The sequence below is a fragment of the Myxocyprinus asiaticus genome, chromosome 11 (genome assembly GCF_019703515.2).
Source record: "Myxocyprinus asiaticus isolate MX2 ecotype Aquarium Trade chromosome 11, UBuf_Myxa_2, whole genome shotgun sequence".
Classification (NCBI taxonomy): Eukaryota; Metazoa; Chordata; class Actinopteri; order Cypriniformes; family Catostomidae; genus Myxocyprinus; species Myxocyprinus asiaticus.
The window spans coordinates 21971641-21995823 of record NC_059354.1 but is presented as its reverse complement, the minus strand read 5'-3'; the positions used below and the strand labels follow the sequence as shown (position 1 = coordinate 21995823).

General features: G+C 37.2%; 1 protein-coding gene across 3 annotated transcripts; it reads left to right on the top strand.

Moving 5' to 3' along the window:
• Positions 1–1849: 1849 nt before the first annotated feature.
• Positions 1850–23194, top strand: LOC127448577 (T-box transcription factor TBX15-like). 3 transcript variants are annotated; one of them, XM_051711228.1, is made up of 9 exons: positions 5778–5845; positions 6313–6374; positions 6469–6676; positions 9395–9496; positions 12199–12370; positions 16282–16449; positions 16733–16797; positions 18047–18144; positions 20192–23194. In XM_051711228.1, the coding sequence occupies exons 2-9, from the start codon at positions 6365–6367 to the stop codon at positions 21022–21024; spliced, it is 1656 nt and encodes a 551-aa protein (XP_051567188.1). In that variant the 5' UTR covers positions 5778–5845; positions 6313–6364; the 3' UTR covers positions 21025–23194. The 3 variants fall into 3 exon arrangements, with proteins under 3 accessions (XP_051567187.1, XP_051567189.1, XP_051567188.1); XM_051711227.1 differs by lacking the exons at positions 5778–5845; positions 6313–6374 and adding an exon at positions 1850–2331; XM_051711229.1 differs by lacking the exons at positions 5778–5845; positions 6313–6374 and adding an exon at positions 3153–3195.
• The last annotated feature ends 989 nt before the right edge of the window (positions 23195–24183 follow it).

Genomic DNA, 24183 nt, shown 5'->3' with positions numbered 1-24183 from the left:
CTAATTAGTAAATTAGACAGTGAGTCCAGTGTGGACTAAGTGCTCGTTTACAGTACTGACTCAACGACTATTTTGACAAATAATATAAATGCGCGATTTAAGGTGGTAACAAAGATAGTAAACTGATTAATTATCGTCGTATTTTTGAAGACCATGAGGTTTTGTGCATTCAATGTAACGGGGCAAAGTAGGTTTTAATGTCGATGTAGCAGAGGCGTTGTGCTTTAGTAGAAAATAGGCTACGTAATTGACTATCATTTAGGCCTACAGTTAAAATAAATTACAGAAAAACCTTAAACAAGGATTTATGTTTTAAGATAAAAGCAAGATCGTGACTGCTTTATGTTAACATTTCAATAGCCTTCCTTTGCGGCAAGGAATCATAAAAGCTAAAAGTTAAATTATTTATTATTACTACTACTACTACTACTAAATTGAACTAATCATATCAAAAACCTGTTGCTATTGCTAAAATGAAATATTTTATTTATTTTAAGCCTGTTCGTGTTGGTAATTAAGCTCTGACTGTCTCTGCAGTTTTAGAAGATTATCTAATGTTATATCCAAATTATTCGTTTGATTTTACGCATTAAGATTAACGTTATTGATGGAAGGCAGATTGTTATTTGTTTAAACACTTAATATTAATAATGATTTTTATTATGTTCGTGAATATATTGATATATTAATGAGTAGGCCTGTTACTTATGAGTTAAGGTTTAAATATTCGGTATGGCTATAGGCTACTTTATGATTGTAATGAATTGGTCTCCTTTAGGTTATGTGCTGTGATGGTAAAACCTCATTCTTTTTGTTTCCAGTTTGTGCCAACAACCTCGATGCAACGGGTATCACAGGACTTGTTAACAAACTCTTTACACTTTTATCTGAAAAATACTTACAACAGCACTGGGCGCCACCATACATTAAACATAGTTAGCCTACATGTAACCTTGAAATGGCCTACAGTAACACTTGCTACAAATACAACAACAACAACTTGCTGCTACTATTAATGTATAACTGTTAAATTGTCTAAAGATGAAAATGAGGAACATAGAAATACGGAGGTATGAGATTTGAGGTTATGGGGAGGAAGATATCTGTCTTTAAATGCGAATTAAGTTTTGCGGAATGATGTGGCAGATTATAGGGGATGTGCAAAGGATAAAAGCGCAGGTGAAACACTTTTAAAGGCTATGGCTTAAATCTTAGGAAAAAGTGACCAGAGGTGACTAAAACAGAAAACGCAATGAGGATAAAATACACACAGGGCATCTATGAAAGCAAGCAAGAAGGAAATAATTTTATATATATATATATATATATATATATATATATATATATATATATATATATATATATATATATATATGTGTGTGTGTGTGTGTGTGTGTGTGTGTGTGTGTGTAATTTTTAATCATATAGCCTACAGAGCATTTTAAATGATCAAAAAAGACCACTTCAACCAACCAACTATTTAACGATGACCTGAACAAATATAAAACCCTTCACATACAAATAAATATTATTTTTTGAACATTTATCGCTTTGGACTTTTTTTTTTTCTTTTTTCTTCCAATCTGCTGTTGTTTATTTTATTTAAAAAAAAGAAAAAGAAAAAAAAGTGCTTATCTGCTTGTAAATTGGACGAGATAATTCAATGTAAGATGGCCAGAGTTTCTCCACCATGCTTTTTATTTCCCTCCTCTTCCATTGGACAACATATTTTGGCTCTTTTTCTTTCTGCGTTTCCCATTGGACGCACTGCATTTGACAAACAGTCAGAGGGTTGCCCCTGCACGCTTCGAAAAAAAGTTTTCCAGAAGTGAATATCAATCAGAGAGGACTCAAGGAGAGAAAAAGAGAAGTTGGACGGAGACACAAAACATCAACATATCTTTGCAAACTCTCTTTTTGGACAAGGTATCGAGCCAAAGACTCTTCGTTTGGAATGGGTTCTTATATTTTTAGGCCTTTAAAGGGCATAAATTAGACTTGGGCTTGGAATACCGTCGTCACCGGAGAGCAAAATCCACCCGTTACAAACATTTTGCGAGTTCGGTGATCCTGCGTTTGCCGCCCGGAGGAGTTTTTATTTGTCCTCCGTTGGATTTGCAGTGAGAGAGATGAGTGACAGGAGACGATCCGCCGCCGCGCTGAGTTCACGAGCGCACGCCTTTTCGGTAGAAGCACTGATCGGGACGAACAAGAAGCGGAAGCTCCGGGGCTGGGAAGAAAAGGAACTGGAGCTGTCTATGGAGAGCCTCGCGACCAACGGACAATTGGAAGACGGCGAGGACCCTGCTAGTTGTCTGGATATCGATCCGGGTTAGTGCGTAATGACATGACAAATCGAATAACATGCATTCCGTTCATTTCCCGTGTGGCGTCAGTTTTCACAGCATGTGCAAGATTACTTTGAATCCAGGAATAAAAAAAAATCAAAAGGCAATGTCTGATGTGATTGCACCACGTATAGCGTAGCCTAAGGTATGGCAGAGCTCAGGCTTATGACCGCTCATCACTTTAATTCTATTAAGCTATAACTCATTTTAATAGGATAATATCAAATTGACAATCATGTGTTTTTTTGTTTTTTTTTTTTTTTTTACATTAAAGATATTTTTTTCTGTAGCTTTCATAATTTTTTTAATACAGAATTATAGTCTAGAATGGAACATTTGTTAATTGTGGTTTATTAATCAAAAACAGGCACTGTTGGATGGTCAGAATCAGTCTTTTAATATAGAATGAAAAGCAAAATAATGAAAATGTACTAAACATCGACTAATCACACTCACAAATATCCAAGAGGGCCTAATAATGTGTATATGGCCTTATCTTTAATTAGGCAAGCAGAAGAGGATATATAACCTTCAAATGAATTGGAAACACCACAATTTCATTTTTTAAGCTATTCCCTGTGGGTGTCAGGTTTTTTCATGTTTCGTCTTCAGATCGTAGAAGATAGGCTAAGTGCTGTTGTGAGTTCACGAGAGCAGGCGCATATGCACATAAGAGTGTGTGTATGTGTGCGCGTGTGTGTTTCTCGGTTTCAGCGCTGTAGTTCAACTGTTGCAACGTTAGTCATCACTTCATTAGTCTCGCTTCAGAAGCATTTGCCATTTGACAGACCATTAAGCTGCGCACAACAGGCTGCTGACTGATCATTCTGTACATATTCCGATAAAGGTACTTTTCACACCATATTATAAATATGACTATTTTCCTGATTTTAAATACAATGGCTGATCGAACAGACAGATAGTTATATTAAAACATAAGAGAGTGTTATTTCAGAAGAGGAACAAAACTGAGACAGGTGAGTAGCCTCACAAACAATTGTTTGCATTTTGTCTGGAAAGGTCTGTTTTCAGTTAACATAAAGAGAATGAAACGACAATAATTTCATGTCGAGTTTATGTCAGGAGGCTAATGTCAAACTTGTTTGCGTTTGCTTTAGTGCTTTAATAGCAAACGCGTAACAGGCCTATAGGTAAAATAAGATTGTAGGCTATAGCTTGCATGGAAAGCCCCCAGAGATAAAGATCGTTCACCAAACTGCACCGCGGTTGTATTGTTAAACTTAATCGAGAGTTCATAAATAAAGAGTAGAATAGAATAGAATAGAATAGAATAGAACATAATATTTTCTTGTCACACGACCGGGGACAGAGGAAATTGTTGAAACAGCTGTGCAACATACAAAACAATTAATATTAAATAAAAGACAACAATTGATATTAAGTTGTACAGTCATTTCAATTTAACGAGATTGTACCGATTGCTATATTGTCTTTTCCCACGCGCATGCGTTGAGTGAATTAGGCCTACTTCTCGACTGGAGACTAATGTGCTAAACAGACACGGGTGACTTCATTCTGTATTTGAGTCTCAGTTTTTGTATACTTCACTCAGAAGCATAAGTGATTCAGTGAACACTAATGGAAATATTTTGCCTCTTTGAACAGCACTATTTCCAGGAAGGTCCCAACTTACTAAAATTAAATAGAAATATTAAGCGAAAACTAATCCCTGGGGCATGCAGGTACTAGTACTCGAATCAACAACTGGACTTTTATTGAAGCCTACATTTATATCTTTTGAATATCTATTTAAATGAAAAAGAATTTATTATTAATCAATTTAATCGTAAAATATTTTCTACCTCCACAGGCCTTCTAAAGAGCATTGGGATCTTACGTCTAATAAACAAACATCTTTCTATTCTTAATACATTTTTATACTATGTCGTAGCCTATAACTTTTTTCATAAAGGTATTTGATCAATTTTAGACTTATTGATGACTTATTGATGACATCTGAACTTTCCTAATTTAGAATACTCATGACATATTTATGATTGGCTATCATATTTTAGATATATCGTACATGCATAAAGACATTCAAATCAGAAAATTATTCCCAATTTAAAGTTTTGAGTTTAACCTATAGCCTAAAGGAATGCTTTGCAAAAACAGTCATTTACTTTATTGCATTATACTTTGAAACACGGAAAAACAACAAAAACCATTGATACCAATTTAAATAAATAAATAAATAAAAAAGCAGTCTATTTGTATAGTAGCCTATAAAAGTTATTGACAGAAATTCTCAACACTGGGACCATTAGAAAGCTCACTTAAATGGTTGAAATGTCTCAATCATGGGTGATTTGTATTTTATATTTTTTCAGTCTCAATGAAGTCTGGAATTCTTCAGTAAATAGCCAACTATACTGCCGAAGTTTGCCTTTATATTATGTTAGCATTTTTGTAGTTCTTCTATACTTTCATTGAATGTCATTCAAAACATCACATTTTTACATACTGTTTGCATAATTCCCAGAGAGACAAAAGTTCAAATAAAAGACGACAGATGTATACATTTAAAAAGTCTTTATCATCTTTATTTTTATTACCCTCCTCTTACATGGGACTGAATGAAGTCCAGTGGAAACAGGTGGTTCTGTTCCTGGTGGATTGGGTTACTCTGCAATTTCATGCTTAGATCGTCTCTATTCATAATAATAATAATAATAATAATAATAATAATAATAAATAAACATTCTCAACGCAAACTCGTCTAGAGGCAGGCAAAATGAAATTAATGATGTGACAAGTTTGCTGCAATATTTGGCAACAAGCAAATAATAATAATAAAAACACACCCTCACGAAACACGATACTGTGGAAAATTAAGGACAATCTCTAACTGTTGGTGAAACAATATTATTGGTCGGCTGTTATGCCTTCAACACAATTTATGTAGCCTATTTTGTATTTGCGTGTGTAAATCAAAGACGCATTCATACTCCAGACACGTTGAGTTATCTGTCTGCAGTTCTCAAGAATAGTGTTGTGAAGTCTTGTTATCTGTTATAGACCGAAAGGAAATATCAGTATTCTCGGTTTTCGAGTTACCAACAGTACAACCAACAGTTCGTGGTGTTATGCTTTAAGTAAGTTTATGAGAGGGTAATAGGCAGTCTTGCAGAATGGGCAAGGGAGTCCTGGCTCAATGACAGCAGCTCAGACGGGTTTGGATGGAGTCGAGAACTCTTCAGCTCTGGGCTCTTCAACAGTCATCTTTCCGACATGCCTGAGAGAACGTGTGAAAGAGTCGGTTTGCGATCATTACTGTATTTACGCTGATAGAATCTCTCACGATGATGCTGAAAAGTCTGGCTCTATCTGACTCTGGCTCTGGGATTCAGTAACTTCTCTCCCGTGTCCTCAGAAGGGTTTGATGTGCCGTGCACGGGGGTGTTGGTGGTTTGGCTTAGACTGCTGGCCTAGTCTTTCTGCAGCTTCACGGGTGCACAGCCTCGTTGGCATGACTTGTACAGTATTGCCAAAACAATCCAGCTCATTTCAATTTTGTGGTGACCTGAAAAATAAAATACATAAAGTAATAATCCAATCTGGAAATAACCATAATAAATGGATATATATTTTTTACGTTTGTGCATGTTCTGTGTAATGACATGAAACTCATCTCTTTTGCTTTGTAGCAGAGACTAGGGCCGATAAGGACCATGTCTGCTTTTACTTTGTGTTAAATACGGGCGCAAATATTTGATAGTTACATTTTATTTCAAGACCCAGTCTACGGATTTGGTTATTTTAGTTTTAATGGTAATAATAATTTTGTTTTAAACAGTCTAAAGTACTTTTAGACTATTTGATGCTGACGACTTGTTATTATTATTATTATTATTATTATTATTATTATTATTATTATTATTTTAATGATAATAAGAATCGCATTTTCTACTCTGTTTATTTTGTTCTTAATTTGTTCTTAAAGCCATGAATGTTTAATCCACGATGGTCTGAGCGAATCAAAGTCGTTCCCTTTTATGGCTACAGGTGATTTGGTTCTAGCTCTCAGTTTTGACATCAGACCCCCTGAAGCCTCTTTCCTGCCTCGGGCGTTTATAATGATTTTATTTACTTGTTGTAGATTCGGAAGCCAGCCCGGGCTCTGACGGCGAGGGCCTGGCAGAGAGTACGTCCTGCTCGTTCGGCTCCCCTGCGGACCTGACCACTGCCGCCTGCGACCCTTCGCCCTCAGCCTCTATGGAGGAGATCCAGGTGGAACTGCAATGTGCAGACCTATGGAAACGCTTCCACGACATTGGCACAGAAATGATCATCACAAAGGCAGGAAGGTAAACTTTTTATAAATGGGAAGTGCGACCTATACTGCCTAATTACAGTCGGTGCATAACAATAATAAAAATGACATGTGAATAATTAATAATAATACATTTTTATAAAAGGTTTGCTCTGCAGTTAATTAACCATATTTTCCGAAAAAGCAATACCCAGGGAATGTGTAAAAAGTAGTAGCCGCTATACATAAGCAAACACATTCACCTAATTGGCGTCTTCACATTGACTTCTAGCCTATATCCTTAAATGAACCTAATTGTAAATAGGCCTAGACTGATCCTCATAATCCTGAAATAGCCATTTTGAAATTCTTAAAGTGAATAAAGAAATCCTTTAGCCTCTTTATAAACCATTTTTTTCTCTTTTTTCCGGACTTCACCAGAATAAGATTTAAGCTGGCTGCAAATTTTCTTGAAGCCCAGAAATGCATAAAAAGGCTACATACACCTCTCTGTTTTCTCTCCTTTGGGCATACGCGCACGCACATACACTCTAGTACACAGTTGTTTCGCAAAGTGGCATGGCTGCACGGGGACTAACATGAAAACAGCGCTAATGTGTTACACATGGGGGAAGGGGTACCTAATCACAAACCACACAACCTCTTATAGGGCTATTCCACTACATACCCAACCCTGTAACGGTGGACCAAAACAACAACTGTTTCTAATGAATATGTTTGAAATATGTTTTTCGTTTTCTTGCTCTTTTGGGCGGCAATTACAGCCCAAACCGAGCATATAACTTAACCTACACATTTTACAGTCAGACCTTTCGCCCCTTTCTTTCTCGACGGGATTGCCAGGTATTTCCGTGCCATTTTTACACTTTACGATCAAACCAACATAAAAACATGTCTGCATTTATTGGTGTAATCAATTGTCTTTAAACACCGGGTAAAATCGTAGCCTACTTAAGAATACGTTCTTCTGACTGCACTGGATGACTGTCTATTTCTATGAGTCCAGGTTGAGACTTAAGTTTACCAATAAAAAGAAAACCGGGCCTCATTAAAGAACTCAGTCAAAAAGTCCTTGCAAATAAAGGCTCAGTGAACCAGCCTCTTTTACATGTTGTGCCTATGATAAATTATTTCCCCATTAACGTTCTCTCAAAAATATGTTTTTGGGTAACGAATAGGCTATTTTACGAATGACAACAATTCATCTGCTGTTAACTTTTTTCATTTTGTTTTTTAAATAATTTTACTCCACGGCAAATCTCACTTCTACCCTCATAACACATGAAGCAACCAGTTGTTTATGTGAATAATATAGTGTTGATATTCGCAATGGCGAACTAAAAATGGTCTGCACTTATATGACGCCTTTTAACCTTAGCGGTGCTACAAAGCGCTTTACACTATTCACCCATTCACACGGCGCTAGCCTGCCATTAGGAGCAACTAGGGATTCTTTCACTTCAGCATGTGGAGTCATGTGGGCCGGGAATCGAACCGCTAACCCTGAGTTTAGTGGATAACCCGCTCTACCACCTGAGCCACAGCCACCCGTAATAAAGAATAATAATAATAAAAAAAAAAAAAAAAAATGCGCACCAGTAGCTACTGGACAAGAGACAAACAATTACGTTAAAAAAGTTGGGAAATTGTAGACAGCATTTTTGTACTAGCATTTTTATTATTATATAAAACTAGTGACGATTTAAGCAATAACCTTTACTGTACGTGCCTATATTAGGCTATATCATATTTTCTCGTTCTAACATCAATAGGTCTTCCCTCTGATTATTTACATTGCAGCAAAAGCCAGCATTTTTGCGCTTGAAAAGATTTTTATTTTTATTTAATTTAATTTAATTTTTTGGTGAAATTAACCTTTATCTAACTCTGGTACAAACGTTTTCTAAAATATTTTTAGGCTCCTTTTAATACCTTGTTAGGCTCCTGATTTAAGTCACCATATTCAGCTTGAAATGGGGTAGTCTATAATTACTCTGCACATTTTAACGCGAGACTTCATGAAAAGCCATGCAGGCTATTTCATGCCCCTGCCAATAATAACCTTTTACATTTAAACGGGGGATGTGGGGGAGAACAGACTCTTTTTCTCATTATAAACAGAGAGATTTATGATGTTTAAATGAAAAGACAAAGTTGCTTTTGAAGTGTAAAATAAGGAATTAGTAAAAATGTATTTTTAGGCAATGTTACGTTTTTATATGGCCCTTTTGTTCACTGTAAAAATGTTTTGTCAGGTTTCCTGCGAACACTAACCAAAGTAATTTGTTTTGGGTTAGATCAAGTAAAAATTGACCTTTAAGGTAGGCTAACAATTGCAGCTGTAGCTCAATTTATTTTTAGACCATAGTTTTTATTTTATTTTTTATTGTATTTTATACTGTATGCTATATTATAGTAATTTATAGTAATTTAGTCGTTTATTTTAGACAGTAGTACATTCAAATATAAAAATAATGTTAATTTGATCAATTTATATATTATATGTTAGTCAGCTATTTTGTTTATGTTTAAGAGTACCCTTTGTTAGTGTAATGGACTTTGCTGTAACACAAGCTGCTGTATTCTTTTATCACACATTTAATTAATTGGCGCTATTTCTCCCTGAACATTTTGTTTATCAATATTTGTATTATTTTAGTGAATTTCTATTTTTTTCCACTCAAAATCCTCCTACTGTACCATATCTGCCCATGCCATCACTGTGTTAGTAATTACACCTGTTCCATTTCAGGAGAATGTTCCCTGCAATGAGAGTTAAAATTGTGGGACTGGATCCACATCAGCAGTATTACATCGCCATGGACATTGTACCGGTAGACAACAAAAGATACAGGTAAGCACAGCTTCGGGGAGTGCGTAGGCTACTATCAGCATGAAAAAGGAGGAAAAGGAGGAAAAGAGCACATTTTATTGCACATTTGACTATGAACTGGAAAGTTTATCCAACTTGAAATGGGATGGGAGATTTACATGAAGAAGACATACTGACAGCAGCCCCAACAGAGTTGCTGTATCAGCATTCAGGGTGGTGTAGTGTGTCCCTGTGATTCGGCTCTCACCATGACAACTTTCCATCACACCTGCTTACAAATAAGCTTTACATGAATGCAACTAATGCCAGCATGTATGGTGATTTGCAACAGTGCACTTGCTCTCTCTGTAATTACTGGGGACATGTTACATTACAAGTTCGTTAAGACTTGTATTTAGACATCTTGTGTAGTTAGTTTATTTTTAATGGAGAATGATGGAGACCTAATGATCACTACAAATGATCTCTATTTGTCCTCTGTTTTATCAGTCACTCTGAGGTATTTTGAAAGAATAAACAGAGAAAGTTTTTTTTTTTTTTTTTTTTTAAATACACTATGTTGTTTCTTTAAAAAACATCAACACAAAACTTGTATTACAGGTTAATTACATTGTGACGTTTAAGCTGACAACACAACAATCTTCAAGTTCCATCAAGTAAAATTATATTATGATTAATTTATTCATTTACTGAAAATAAAACCACATCCATTCAAAGACTGGCCTTAAAGAGAGCCATTTAGAGCCCCTAAATATCACAGAGGATTTTAGAAGCCAAAAGATCTTGTAAAATTAAATAAGATTTTCTTCCTGGCTGGGGAATTTACCACAAGGCTTTGCAAAGGGAGCAGAAAGCTATCACTGGAATGCCTCATGCGTCTCGAGGGCTTGGGTTTGGAAACATAGCCTTTATTGAAATTTACTCACTTTACTTTTTTTAAGGAACACAGAGTTTATTCTAGACTTGTTCATTCTTTCTTTACGTGTTACTTGAATTACTGTACACTTTTATGTGGGCATTTGGTATGGGTTATATTTGAAAGAAAAAACAGGGAAAAGCAGAGTGGCCCAGATTTTTGGATCTCTTTTACAGACACTCTCTCTCTCTCTTGTTAATGCATATGCACAAATATTTAGTGTGCTCTGGCTGCCTTCTGTTTGTCCATTTATGCTGTGGTCTGTCTGTTTTTCTTTGTCCAGTTGTCCACTTCAGGCATGTTTGCGCTCTCTCTCTTATTTCTTATACACACTCACAAATACACAGGAACGCACATGATGCAGGCACAATTTGATGTAAGCGCAGAACACATGCTCTGGTCCACACTGCAGGGTAGAGTAAGTGAGACTTACTCTGTCAGAAAAGTAACCCGATATATATGACTTGGTGTATTTGCAGCTGTGTTATGTGTGTATCGGTGTGTAACACATAGAGAGCACAAGCAAATCTGAGGCAAAAAGCTAGAGAAAATGTGTATATGTGTATGTACTTTATGTGTGTGTGAAAGTATGATTAGATTTCATCATTTTATGTTTCTGTGCTAGACCATATTTACAAAATAATAAATGAATACAGGCAAAATTGAAAAATAAAGGGCAAAAAAAAAAAAATCCTTTTTTATAATTAGATTCCATAATTATGTCATGTGTGCATTTTTGATTCGACTAAATGTATGTAAACACTCCTGCTTGTGTACAGTGTATTGCATGTGTTCAATATTGTTCGACTCTAATGGGCAGTCACTCCACCATCTGTCCAAAAGGGTGTCACATAAAGTTGGATCTTTATTGATTGTGCCAGTGCCAGATGGCAGATTTATGAAAGATGAAAGAGGGCTAATCAAATTTCCAGTCCTTTTTGGGTTTAGGTTTCCCTCTTCTTTAACACTTTCCCTGCTACACAGAGCATAACCCTAAACAGGACTCCAAACAGGAAATTACAAAAACGCCTGGCACTCTATTCTTATGTGTGTGAGGGAATTCAGGGAAAGTGAATGGGAGTATGCAAGTATGTGTGATAGAATTTTTATGTGTGTGTTAAAGCACACAAGCTTATGTCCAATATATGTGCCCTTATATTCAGCATTAGATCCAATAGACTAGTGCTTTCCATGTATGTGTGTATCCGTGTGTGTGCACATGGGCTGCTCTGGGAGAGAATAAGAGTGACATGGAGGATGTTTAATGCTGCCAAGCAATAACAAAAGGAGCCAAATGAGAGTTTTGTCCATGTTTGAGAGCTGAATGATGACTTTGGCAGTTACAGTTACAGTTAAGCACTTTCAACTGTGTGCATGGCCAGAACTAAAGGCATCCAGCTGTGTCTTAGGCTGCAGTGTAGCACCTCTCAGGCACTCAGCCGGGGAAATGCCCAGCAAACAACACTTTTAGGAAAACCCAAAGACACCGTTATCAAATCAGTGACAGACAAAAGTATCAGAATCTTTGTTTGTGCTTTTATGATACTGACAAGAATATTATAATTCATTTGAATACTTTCCGTTTGTTCCATCAGCCTTTAATACAGTATGTTATGACAGTCCAAAAAAATCAATGTCCTAGATCAACAGAATGTTTATGTATCTTATATTTGTATGGTCTATTAAAAGTATTTTCAGCAATCAAGAGTTGGATATGAGAGCACAGCAGTAATTTCTGGTATTGTTAACACAGACTCATGGGCTGCAGGAAAAGAATAGCATGGTAAATATGTGTCCGTTTTTGTAGGTATGTGTATCACAGCTCAAAGTGGATGGTGGCAGGAAATGCAGACTCCCCAGTGCCCCCCAGAGTCTATATCCACCCAGATTCTCTGGCTTCTGGAGACACCTGGATGAGACAGGTGGTCAGCTTTGACAAACTCAAACTCACAAACAATGAGCTGGATGATCAAGGCCATGTAAGTGCACATCTTGAGCATTTTAACACACTCAACACCCAATCACAACATTAGTTTTCAGGACAGTATTTACTCTTAATGAGTTAAAGAGTATTTACAATTATGATGTGATGAATATATTCAGCCACACTACCTTGCAACATTTTTGTCAACACTGTAAATAAACGATTTGTTGGCTCAACAACCATAACGTATGAAAAAAGATAGCTTACTCAGAAACATACATATTTATCTTTTAGCTTTACTGAATTTGCAGTAAACAACACAAAATATCAATTATAAGCTGAACTCAGAGTGATAAATGAATAATTGTGAGTTCCTTGAACTTCTTGGCTTAAAAATCCATAGAATTAAGATTTTAAGCACTATTAACTCAAATCACCAAGTACAGAACTGAGGCTTTGGGAAATACCCATAAGCCCTTGCGCTTGAATAGTTGTAGTAAGCATGTTTGTTAGGTCAAAAGGGACTTATGAGGGCATTTAATGAGTTGTTATGAAGAATTTATAGAGATTTTTAGCTATTTTTGAGAAACTTTGATGTTGTTTTACTGAAATTAGTTGTCACAATTAGGGTGATTAGTGTTCCCATATAACTTTTCCTTGCACATGTGAATGTACATAGATGTAGTGCAGCTTTATCTGCACTTCTCTGGGGAATCTTTTTTAATGAATGACCTTATTAATTATATTCTTTTGAGCCAATTAAGTAGCAACAACAAAATAAATACTAATTTGAAATAATGTGCTATTAGTTGTTAAAGCTTATTCATGTGACATACCTTTTTAAGTAAATAAAGTTGAATGAACTGCTACATTTGTGTATATCTAACAAAGGTTTTCTAATTATGATGACATAAAAATTATTTAAATGTAGACCTACTTTGCTGCTAAACCATTTTTATTTTTTCTGTTTAAGTGAAGCAACCAAATCCCTACATGCTAAAAATTGGTCAAAACAATTCCGATATCTGCACATACTGTAATTAATGTATTTGAGTGATGAGGCAGTACACACACATGCTTATCCAGACACCTTTACAACTGAGGATTCATAACACATAGTTGATGGATCACATGCCCAATGGACATCTCCCCCAATGTAATGTATAATCTCTCTCCCTCAAAAAAAAAAAAAAAAAAAAAAAAAAACGTATTCAATGCATTCTCTTGCAAAACTGGCAAAAGAAAGATTTAAATGTACAACATCCTTAACTGTTATTTCCAATGTGTCTGAGAGAAACAAATGCTGGATACGTGGTATTGTTTGGGAACATATTTATGTTTTTTTCCCCCCCAGACATATTTGAATTGTACTTGAGTGTGTCCTCCAGATCTTAAGTTTTTGTCTCTAAGCAATTAACCTGCTCCATGGACTGAAAGACTTCTTGGAATATGAAGTCGCTCATGCATCTTTTCTCATATTCTAAAATGTTCTGTTGATTAGTGTGAATGTCTTCTTGTACCTGCTGGTCTGTGGCATTGTGCTGAGTGATTGATTGCACATGGATAATTTCAGAGCTGGGTTGTGATGGTTATGTATTGTTGCTGTAAAAAAGACTTTGTGTAATGGGTTGATCCATCGAGCGCTATTCAAAATGAGACCAACAAGAAAAATGTGCTTAATTCGCTCAGTATGGTTTTAAAGGTTTAAGAGCCTATATATATATGTGCTGGATACACTAGATGAACGCTAAGAATTATTCAATGTGAGGCAAAGCTTATCGTTGTTACCCAAGTTTAGACTAGTTTTAAATGGTGGTGAATGATATGCTTTGACACAGAAATGGAAAAGAGATATCTTTTCTAATCTAAAGATTTTCTTGAAGTTGAACAGTCAGATTGTTTTGATTCATGTGACTATCCATTTTTCATTTATGCAGAGTAGCCGATTTATGCATCTGCCCATGACCAGTAGAATGGTGCCCTAAACTCAGTGTGCATAGAGAAAGAATAATTGCACTTGACAGGCTGTGTATTATTTGCATGGAAAAGAGATACAATGTATCACTATTTTAGATTTGGTGTGGGTAAAATAGCCGCCTAAGGCCAAGTTTGCAAAGGTTTCTGCTCTACTGGCATCTTCTCTGCATATGGGGCTGTTTTTACACGAGTCACTGATGCTATCACTTGAGTATTCAGACAAATGTAATAACATATGGGTGTTAGAAGTGCAGCAGGCTGGTGTTTTTTCAGGAAGAAGAGAGGGGACTTTTCTTACACCACAACCTCGTAAAAAGAGACTTTATTTTTTTGTTCGCCTGGCGGGCGAGTGAGGGCCGGAATTGAAGTTAACCCTGGAACGTCCTGTGTGGGACCTTGCCGTCATGGAATATATGAACCTTCCTAACATCCCTGTGCCCGACAGAAAATCATTCAGATTGCAATATCATCGCAAAGGGGATTTCAGTACATTGTAAAAAAGTGGATACGTGCAGTTGTTAACTAAGGAATGACTTTCGTAAGGTTTAACCTAATAATAACCTAAAGTCATATTAAATATTTTTTGACTTGAAAAAACTTAGGATGTTACTGCATGGAGCATACATTTAGGTTGTTTGCAAAAAAACATTTTTACAGTGTATTATTAGTGTACATAAAGGGATTGCTTGTGTTTATTTTTTTAAAATATTAAACTGCATTAAATAGTAAAAAAGTAGTTGGTTTCACAAACCAAAAACCAAATCAGGTACTGTAAAAAGTGGTAACCTGCAATTGTTATCTTAAGGACCTATTTCTACATTTCTACTTGATCTAACCCATTAAATAAAGATTACTTTAGTTTATGTAACATAATTCAGTCAGGTTGATTCAGTCATATTAGATAATATTTCTGAACTGAATAAAACCAGTTACTTTAGATGCTACCACATTAATCATATTTTTTAGGTTATCTGGCAAAATATATTTCTCCAGTGTAAATAAAGCTAAAGTCAGTTATTAGAGTTGGAGACAGAGCTTTAGTTGACAGTGTCAGCACATGCTAACTTCGGCAAATTGTAACGTTTGTTTATAATTTTTGCAAATGAGGTTTTATGATCCGATATCGCCTGCAAATTCCTTTTTGGCCTATTCAAACCAGAGAACGTTTACGAATATTCCTGATCTGTGGAATTACAGCAGTGTGACTTTGTACTTTTCCTCTGGCAACTCTCAACAGTCAGTCTGCATTGATATGGTGTTGTCTGGCCTTGGGCTGCACTGGGCTCTCCTGGGCCATGTACTCGGATTGGAAATGAATGGGGGAGAAGGAATATTAAATTTACTGTCATCAAGCTGTTTTGCAAAGGCCTCTCTTCTCTTGCCTGACCTCCTTGGTTGCAGCAGACCCAGGAGACCCACACTGACACTGGGAGAAATTAGGAACAGACTAAGAGCCTGAGGGAAGGCTGCAGCCTCCATGCTCTGACGCCAACACACTGGTGTGAGATACTCACCCTCGGGTTGGCCTGATTCATATCTCATCAATATGTGTACACACTGTGATACAGCATATTTTCATATATGACCTGTGTGGATACACACACACAGGAACAAGCAGCTTTGATATTCACAGCCTTGTTATGCAATAGACCTATAATGCATACAGCTGGAGCTAGATTAATGGGCTCTTGTGATTACACAAGAGTATTAAATTGAATTTAATTTGTGTAGTGCTTCTTACGATGGATATTGTTTCAAAAAAGCTTTATAGAATATATAAAAAAGAATTAGAAAAATAGTGCCTTAGAAACCCCCATAGTGAACAAGCCAAAACATTTTTTTGCATTTTTTTCTGTCTTTATTTTGTTTTTATTTTAAGATCATTGATGGATGCAAAACAACTTTTCCCTTAATTTGGACAATGATTTTTTTTTTTTTAAAATTAGTATTCCTTCTAGAGCAATTGATGATATGACTCTTTATCTCTAGATCATCCTGCACTCCATGCACAAGTATCAGCCCCGTGTCCATGTGATCCGGAAAGACTTCAGCAGCGAGCTCTCTCCAACCAAATCAGTCCCCAATGGGGAGGGTGTGAAGACGTTCAGCTTCCCAGAGACTGTCTTCACCACAGTCACAGCCTATCAGAACCAACAGGTCCATTTCTGACTGTCAGTGTACAGCACCATTGTGACAATGAAAGGCCACTAATTTATGCAGTACAGGTTTTAGTAGGAATATCAAAGACATACGAGTTTCAAAACTGTAAATCTAGTGCTAAATCTTTGAAAATCTTTTCTAAATTCAAACATTTTGTTCACATATCAAAGATTAGATTTTTTCCCTCCCCTCTATTAATGTATTTGATGAAAACTGAATATGTCAAAATACTTTTAAATAGTATTAAATGATTCAATTTGAGTTTCTTCTCCTGCAACAGATTACCCGTCTGAAGATCGACCGCAACCCATTTGCCAAAGGATTCCGGGACTCAGGGAGAAACAGGTAGATTTTCAGGAAATCTTACCATTCATCTGTATTGTCCATGCTGTGTGTGTAAATATACACATATCCCAGCGGTGGCCTTTTATATGGAAATAAAACCTTGCAGGTCCCTCCTAATTCCACGTCCCGCTACAAAAAATGACTCTCTCACTTATTCGGATGCCAAGAAAACCCAGTCAGTCTGAGATAAAGCAATCTGACTGAGGACAGTGGAAAGAAAAATCCCTCTCTTTCCTTTTCTCACTTATTTAACTCCCTTCACTCGATCTCACCCACTCTTTCACTCTTCAGTCTTCATTTATTTCCCTCTCCCCGTATTTCCCCGTACTTTTCTCATGCTCCTCATTGCTCCATTCCTATAAGATGTGAGTCAGAACGGTCATTTATTGTGAAAAAGTCTGAGACAGACCCCTCAGCACATGAAAGCACACTACCATCTGGACAGTATTATCGCCATAGATATTTGAGACATCTTTTTTCATTTTTCAAACAATAGAGTGCCTGATTTATGAACAAGAGCTAGATTTTCATTGCAGTAAAATATAGATGAAAAGATTATTCAGGAGTAAGATATATATACAGAGAGAGAAAACACTCTTGCCCTCACACATATATCCTTCTTTAACTAATGCTGCAGAAATATAAAGACTTTTTTTTTGTACAATAAAACTGTTGATTCATCACAATGTACCACTCATCCCAGTTTACAAACTACAGATTAAATTGTAATGTTGGCTTTTTATGATCAGTGGAATCATTTGCACTTGACCAAGATATAAATCATTTTTTTACATAAATCGCAATCGGTCTTGTTAGTGTTGTATTATATAAATCTTTCATTTAGCAAGCAGTATTTTGGACAGATTCAGTCTCATAGTTTTTGGTTCCAGCTAGTGCTTGAGTCATTAGAATGTTTCACTATCGAGTATAAGGGAGTGGAGAATTACTGCCGCTTAAATAAGCCACACGGCAAGGGCTGGTGCTGGAGCAGGGGCTCACCTAGTGCAACAGAGGGGAGTAAATCACACAGGAAGGGAAGCCATGTACAAAGCAGAGATGAAACATCACCCAGATTTATGTGCACTGTAAAAACCTGCTCCTTTAACGGGCTCCAGTTTCCTTTAACTCCCCTGCTCTTTTCTCTGCCTCCCTTTTTGCCGCTGTATGTGCATACTTGGACATTCTCACCTGTTTTCGATCCCTTCTGACGTCTCTTCCTCCACCTTTCTCTGTCACTTCCCCTATGCAGGACTGGGTTGGAGGCAATAATGGAGACGTATGCTTTCTGGAGACCCCCAGTAAGGACGCTGACCTTTGAGGACTTCACGAACATGCAAAAACAGCAAGGTGTGTGCAGTATATGGTCCTGGAGACTAATATGTCACCAACCTGTTCAAACAACTCAACAGCCACCCTGGAGATGTTAACAACCTGGTTAAATAGCAGAGTGTTTGGATTTCAAAATATTGTTTCAAAGATAAAAGTTACTGTGTCACTGTGTGACCACAACAATCACATACCGCAATGAATTTATGAATGACTCTCTGAGCCTGTATGGAGCTCAGAAATGGGTGGGACATGTTGGCCAAGCTTTGGTTTTTGTGTCCAAAAGTGAGGTTGTCTGTATGACTTTTCAAAAGATCAAATGCTAATTAGCTTCCTCTGCACCTTAAAAGTAAAAATCTGCTATTAGTTTTGCATTGTTTTGGATGCTTGCTCTCGCATGCATCCGATCACTGTAACTATCCCCACTTGCTCAATTTCTTACTCATTGTTAATGTCATGGCCCAGATGATCAAATGCTGATGCAACTATTTTTTCTCCCCGGGTTCATCCTCATAAGGTCAGAGTAATGTGAGCCCAGTATTTTGTCTGAGTGGACATCTGTTTGTCATCAATAACTCCTCGAAACAGATTAAATGTTAATTAAAGTTCTCGCACGGCTGACAAAATTTTGTATTCTCTCTCTTCACCCCCACCTCCACCCCCCAAACCAGTTGCCCTCAAGAAGTACATGCAGATCCATTGGAGTAATTAGTTATTCTCAAAGCACCATTGAAGCCTCTCTCACCCTTGCCCGAGAACAGGAGAAAAACATGACATCACCGCAAGTTCTCCTTTTCTTCAGCCAAAAGAACAGAACCTTGTTGAGTCGACCAGAACTCTGCTCAGTATTATCGAAGGCATATGGAGCTGGCCGAAACCTCAGCCAAGAGAGTTCTGAATTATTTAGTTATGCAGACTTTCCTAACCATAGACCAGACTACATTTTCAAAACAACAAACTGAGTGCTGGCCAATTTCTCATTAATAAAGAAATATGTGATTGATATCCCATAGCTGTCATTCAGCTCAAAGAGTTTGGCTGATTTACTGTGCATCTATGCCAATTCTTCTTTTTTTTCCCTCTGAGAACATATGCCCAAATGCTGGGTTTTATGCTGAGAGAAGAAGACCAGCTCAATGCTCTGTTGACCAGACATGCAATGATATCAAACTCAAGCCACATTTGCGTAACAACATTTACCACAGTATCCCTGAAATAGCTGCAGTGAGTTAGCTGACAACAAGACATCTAAGGGACCGTTCACACAGGATGCGCTCTTGCATTCAAAAACAGCAAGACATACTGCAGCGGGAGGGAATAGAATGCAGGTGTATCACGATGTGCTTTTAAAAGTTTAATTATTTTTAACATGGCATCTTAACAATGCACATTATTTACAATGTACATATTGACTACATATGTGTTGTCGAATTTTACTTCCATTTAACATACCTGCATGTAATTACATCTGTAGTTAAACTGTTAACCCTACCCATAACCCTAAACCTAACACTACCCGTATTCCTAAACCTACCTGTACCTCAGTAGAAGCAAATATTAATCTAAATTTTTTGTACAGAGTTGTTGAAGACACCTAATATAAAGTGGGAACCTTGTGTCTAGTACATATTTATACATAATTTTTTTTATAGATGGATGGATGTGTACTGTGTGAATTGCCCATAAAGAAGCTCAGTAACTTTTAAATAACAATATTCCACCATTTTAACAGTAAAAACATACAGTGTCATCAATGTAGAATACCACCGTAGAGTTGAGCACTTTATTATGGCTTAATATTTGGCAGTTGTTGGCAAACATGAACAATCCTCTTTTGTAACTAAAGGAAGTCAACGATGCAGTGCTCACCCAAAGGAGCCAAAGTGACTGCTCGTGACCCTCAGGATGAAATAAGAGATATGCTCTCAGTGTGATTGTTGGACAGCGCATATGTTTTCAGAGCTGGCTGTGTCTCACTGTTCTCTTGTGTGTGTATTCACTTATTCCTCATGGATAGGAATGTGTATCTTTGGGGTTTTTATGTTTCTGAATGTTTGATGTTTTTCAGGAGGGAGCACTGGCACCTCTCCCACTACCTCTAGCACTGGCACTCCATCTCCGTCTGGTGCGACACACCTTCTCTCCCCCTCCTGTTCCCCTCCTACTTTCCATCTGTCCCCCAACACCTTCAATGTGGGCTGCAGGGAGAGCCAGCTGTGTAACCTGGGCTTGTCCGAGTACCCCGCTTGTTCCAGAAGCAACATGGCTCTGCAGGGCTATGGAGGACTGGCGGACGGCACCTACGGCCGCCTCCAGACAGCAGGAGGTGCAGTACCCTCTGCTCAGGCCTCAGATACCTTCTTGCCTCAGAGGACTTCCTCTCTTATCGCTGTTGGGATGCATGGCGGGGCCCACGCCTCATTGGCTGCCGGTAACAGCAGTGGCGGCAGCAGTGGGGGTAAGATGGATGCATATGGAAGTCAGTTGGCCTCTTTTCCAGCGTCCCAGCTGCAGTATGTAATGCAGGCAGGGACGAGCTCCGCCTCCGCGTCAACAGCTTCATCAGGCACCTCCCCTTCCTCTGCCCACATGTTCCCTGGGAGCCATCATCACGTGCAGCAGAGCACATATAATGCATTTTCCCTTCACAATCCCTACAACCTGTATGGATACAACTTCCCAGCTTCACCGCGCCTGGCAGCCAGCCCGGAGAAGCCTCAGGGTGGCTTACTGTGCTCCTCCTCCTCTGCCGGAGCATTTGCTGAACGACAATACCTGTCCAACAGCAGTATGGACAGTATGCACATGATCAGCAACCCCACTGGCAGCCAACAGGGTGCCAGCAGCTGTGATGGGCGCCAGTACGGCTCCTCTTCTCAGATGTCCATGCACATGGTTTGAAAAAATTGAAAAAAATAATGAAAAAAATAAACCCAAAACAGATCAAAACACCAAACATAAACAGCTGCTGCAGTTGTTTTGCTCAGCTTTACAGGGTTTTCAGTGTTTTCATGATTCAGAATGTCTGAAACATTGGTGTAAGCACAAAGCATTTCACCATTGTTCTACTGCCTGGGAGAGCAGCCGTTTCAATGTGGTGATAGTATAAAAAAGACTTATTGTCTCAATACGCACTTACCTTATCACTCATCAGACTGAATGCGAGTGAAAGCGTGACTTGTGTTCATCTCTTACATGATATGCTGTCAAAGCAAATGGGTATACAGACCTTTCCAACTTGACTGTTGTTTTTGCTGACCTGCCAACCTCAACAATGTGCAAAACTGAACTGAATCAAATGAGGCTCAGTTTTTCAGAAGATGTTCTTAATGGATGCTGATGGGGATTCGTATTTGGTGCAATAATAACAGCAATAACACAACCCCACAATGGACTGAGTGAAACCTTACCTGTCCCAAATGGCTTCAGTCTGCACAAAAGACATCCACAAAACTGTGAGCAAATAAATGTTGTCAGTGTGATTATTCTGTTGTTGACGAGAAATGGTAAAGTAAACAGTAGCGTATTTCAGAGACGGGATACATGGATTAGTGATCTCAGGATGGAAAAAAAGAAGAATGCTCCCATAATAACAGGAACTGTGTGTTTCTGAAAATCTTCTCTACTGGAATGATCCTGAAATGTTGAATCTTTGCCTGTTGGTTGAAAATGGCTTAATATCTTTAGTGAATTACCTACATAAACATAAGCAATAGTGAATGCACGCAAAACACATACATTTTTAAACTGTTGTGTGGATAAAAACAATAGGAAGACAATTTAATTAAGGTTTATGCTTTGGAGTGTTGTAGATAAATATATTTAAATGCTAAGCAATGATACAATTATATGGCCAGTGTATGGAGAATTTAAAACAGTGTTGGAAAGATTGAACAAATATTATTTTAGGATTTTAAGACTGTAAATACAGGTGCCAAGCATACAAAGTTAATTAAATAAACATTATAAGTCCTTTGTATGTTTCTTGAAAAAAATCAAGCATGTTTTTTGTTGATTGCTTTTTTGACTCTGGTTTCATAATGGCATATACTGTATATAATGGGTCTTAAATCAGAAACTTAATCAATCAGGTTTGGTCATAACAACAAATTCAGATCGACACAAGTGAATATTTATTTTTAAATGCTAGTCACTATGCAATGTCTTATTCAGAGAGAATGTTCTAAATAGGTTCCAAATAAATTCCTCATAATCAGAAAACCGTTACTAGTCACTTTCACAACATACAGTAAAAAAAAAGTACAATAAAAATGGTTTTATTAATCACTGAAGCCATTGACAACATATCTATCCCTGCAATGAACACATTTGTCATCTGTTATAACTAAGGGTTTAAGAGAGAGAAAATTATTATCGAAAATCAATATGTTTAAAAACAAAGGACTGATTCTGCTGTTTCTCTTTGATATAAAGAAGAAAGAGAAGACCATGTGGATCAAATTCATCCTTCGCACTGTGGTGATGCATATAAATATGCCACCTGTTTAAAGAGAGTGAGAGAAGGCAAGGGAGAACGAGGGGGAAGAGAAGAATATGTTTGACGTTGCATGTGGGTAATTTTTACATCTCTGGTTTTAATATGTCTGCTCTTAAAACATTTACAGTATGTATTTATGATCACTTCTCTCATGTCTCGGCTTTGGTCCTCATCATCCATGCACAGACTTCAGTGATTTAAAAGCACAATCAGCATCCATTACATGGATCTGAATCATCATCAGAAAGTAAACGGGGTGGAAGACCATGGAGACATCTCTCTGTATTGGAAACACCTGTTTTCCAAGTGCAGCTCTCGTAATGACTGTATACGCAATCAAAGGGTTCATGATTTCATAATTTGGCACATCTCCATCAATCTCAACATAATTTCCAATAATTTGCATTAATTTTATGATACTCTGAAACAGGACTTTGGCAAAATTTCAAATCAGCCATCCTCCGTGATAAATCAACCACAGGTTCTCATACTCAGAATGGTCAAGTAAATTTAGGAAATATAAATGTAGAAATGTAAAGGAAAATATATACCTGAAAAAAAGGTGTATTTCACTGCTTGAGTTACTAAATAAACTACACATTTAAATGTTGCTGTTTTGATCTGTTTTCTGAAAATAAGTTCAGGAATATTTATATTTTAGTTATTAACATTTATGGTAATATATTGTCTCACAAAAAAAATATGAAATTAAACAATTCCCAAATTCCAAACAAACATATTGCAGGCAGTCTGTTTTACAAGCCACACATGCAGAACTGAGAGGCCTCTGCTCACCAAACAGGGCAGTGGATGAGGGCATTTTGAGTGACATGGTGTGTAGTCTGTGAGATAGTCAGCTATTCTTTGTATAATGACCGATCTTTCATAAAGCCCAGATTTTTAACTCTAACAAAAGCTGTGCCATATTATCAGCCTGAACAGACCTAAGCACCCTCAGACACTATAGTCCTAGGAATTAAAGATGGGTAAAAAAAATTATAATAATAAAAAAAATAATAAAATAAAAATAAGAAAAAAGTTTGACTGGATGTGAAATGAAAATTAGAAGTGTGTCTTCTGACTGCCCAGACAGCAGCAATATAAGACAGTCTGATAAGATTTCTGGTATACTATTGCCCTCTTGTGTTTCTCCTCCTCTTCATGACGGATTCTAGCACTACTGAATATAAATTACAACACAAATTTTCTGATAAAATCAAGGTACTGTAAATCATAGGCAGTCTTTTTATTTGAGATTGTCCTTTGATGGGCACATTAGGTTGCATTAGCGTTTAGACAACAAATGTGATATGGTCAAATACATTTTCAACTACATTCAAATGTGATTTGAGTAAAGAAGAATAGGAACTAAGTTAGTTTTCGAATCTGTTATTGTTCTCTGTGACAGTGCTGACTGTCTGTAGCATTGATTTTTGCAAGGAGCTACCATCATTTTTCATTTCCTACACATCTCATCTCCACTGAAATTATGCTTTTGAATCAAACTCAACACTATTTTTCCACAGGGAAGAAAAGAAGGAGAGCATGGAAAGTTGAGGTGT

Bases quoted from the DNA above. Each gene is read 5' to 3' on its own strand.
- LOC127448577 (XM_051711227.1), top strand. From the start codon at position 2,130: ATGAGTGACAGGAGACGATCCGCCGCCGCGCTGAGTTCACGAGCGCAC. The intron at 2,332-6,468 runs GTTAGTGCGTAA...TACTTGTTGTAG, and splicing joins TTGTCTGGATATCGATCCGG to ATTCGGAAGCCAGCCCGGGC. The intron at 9,497-12,198 runs GTAAGCACAGCT...CCGTTTTTGTAG, and splicing joins GTAGACAACAAAAGATACAG to GTATGTGTATCACAGCTCAA.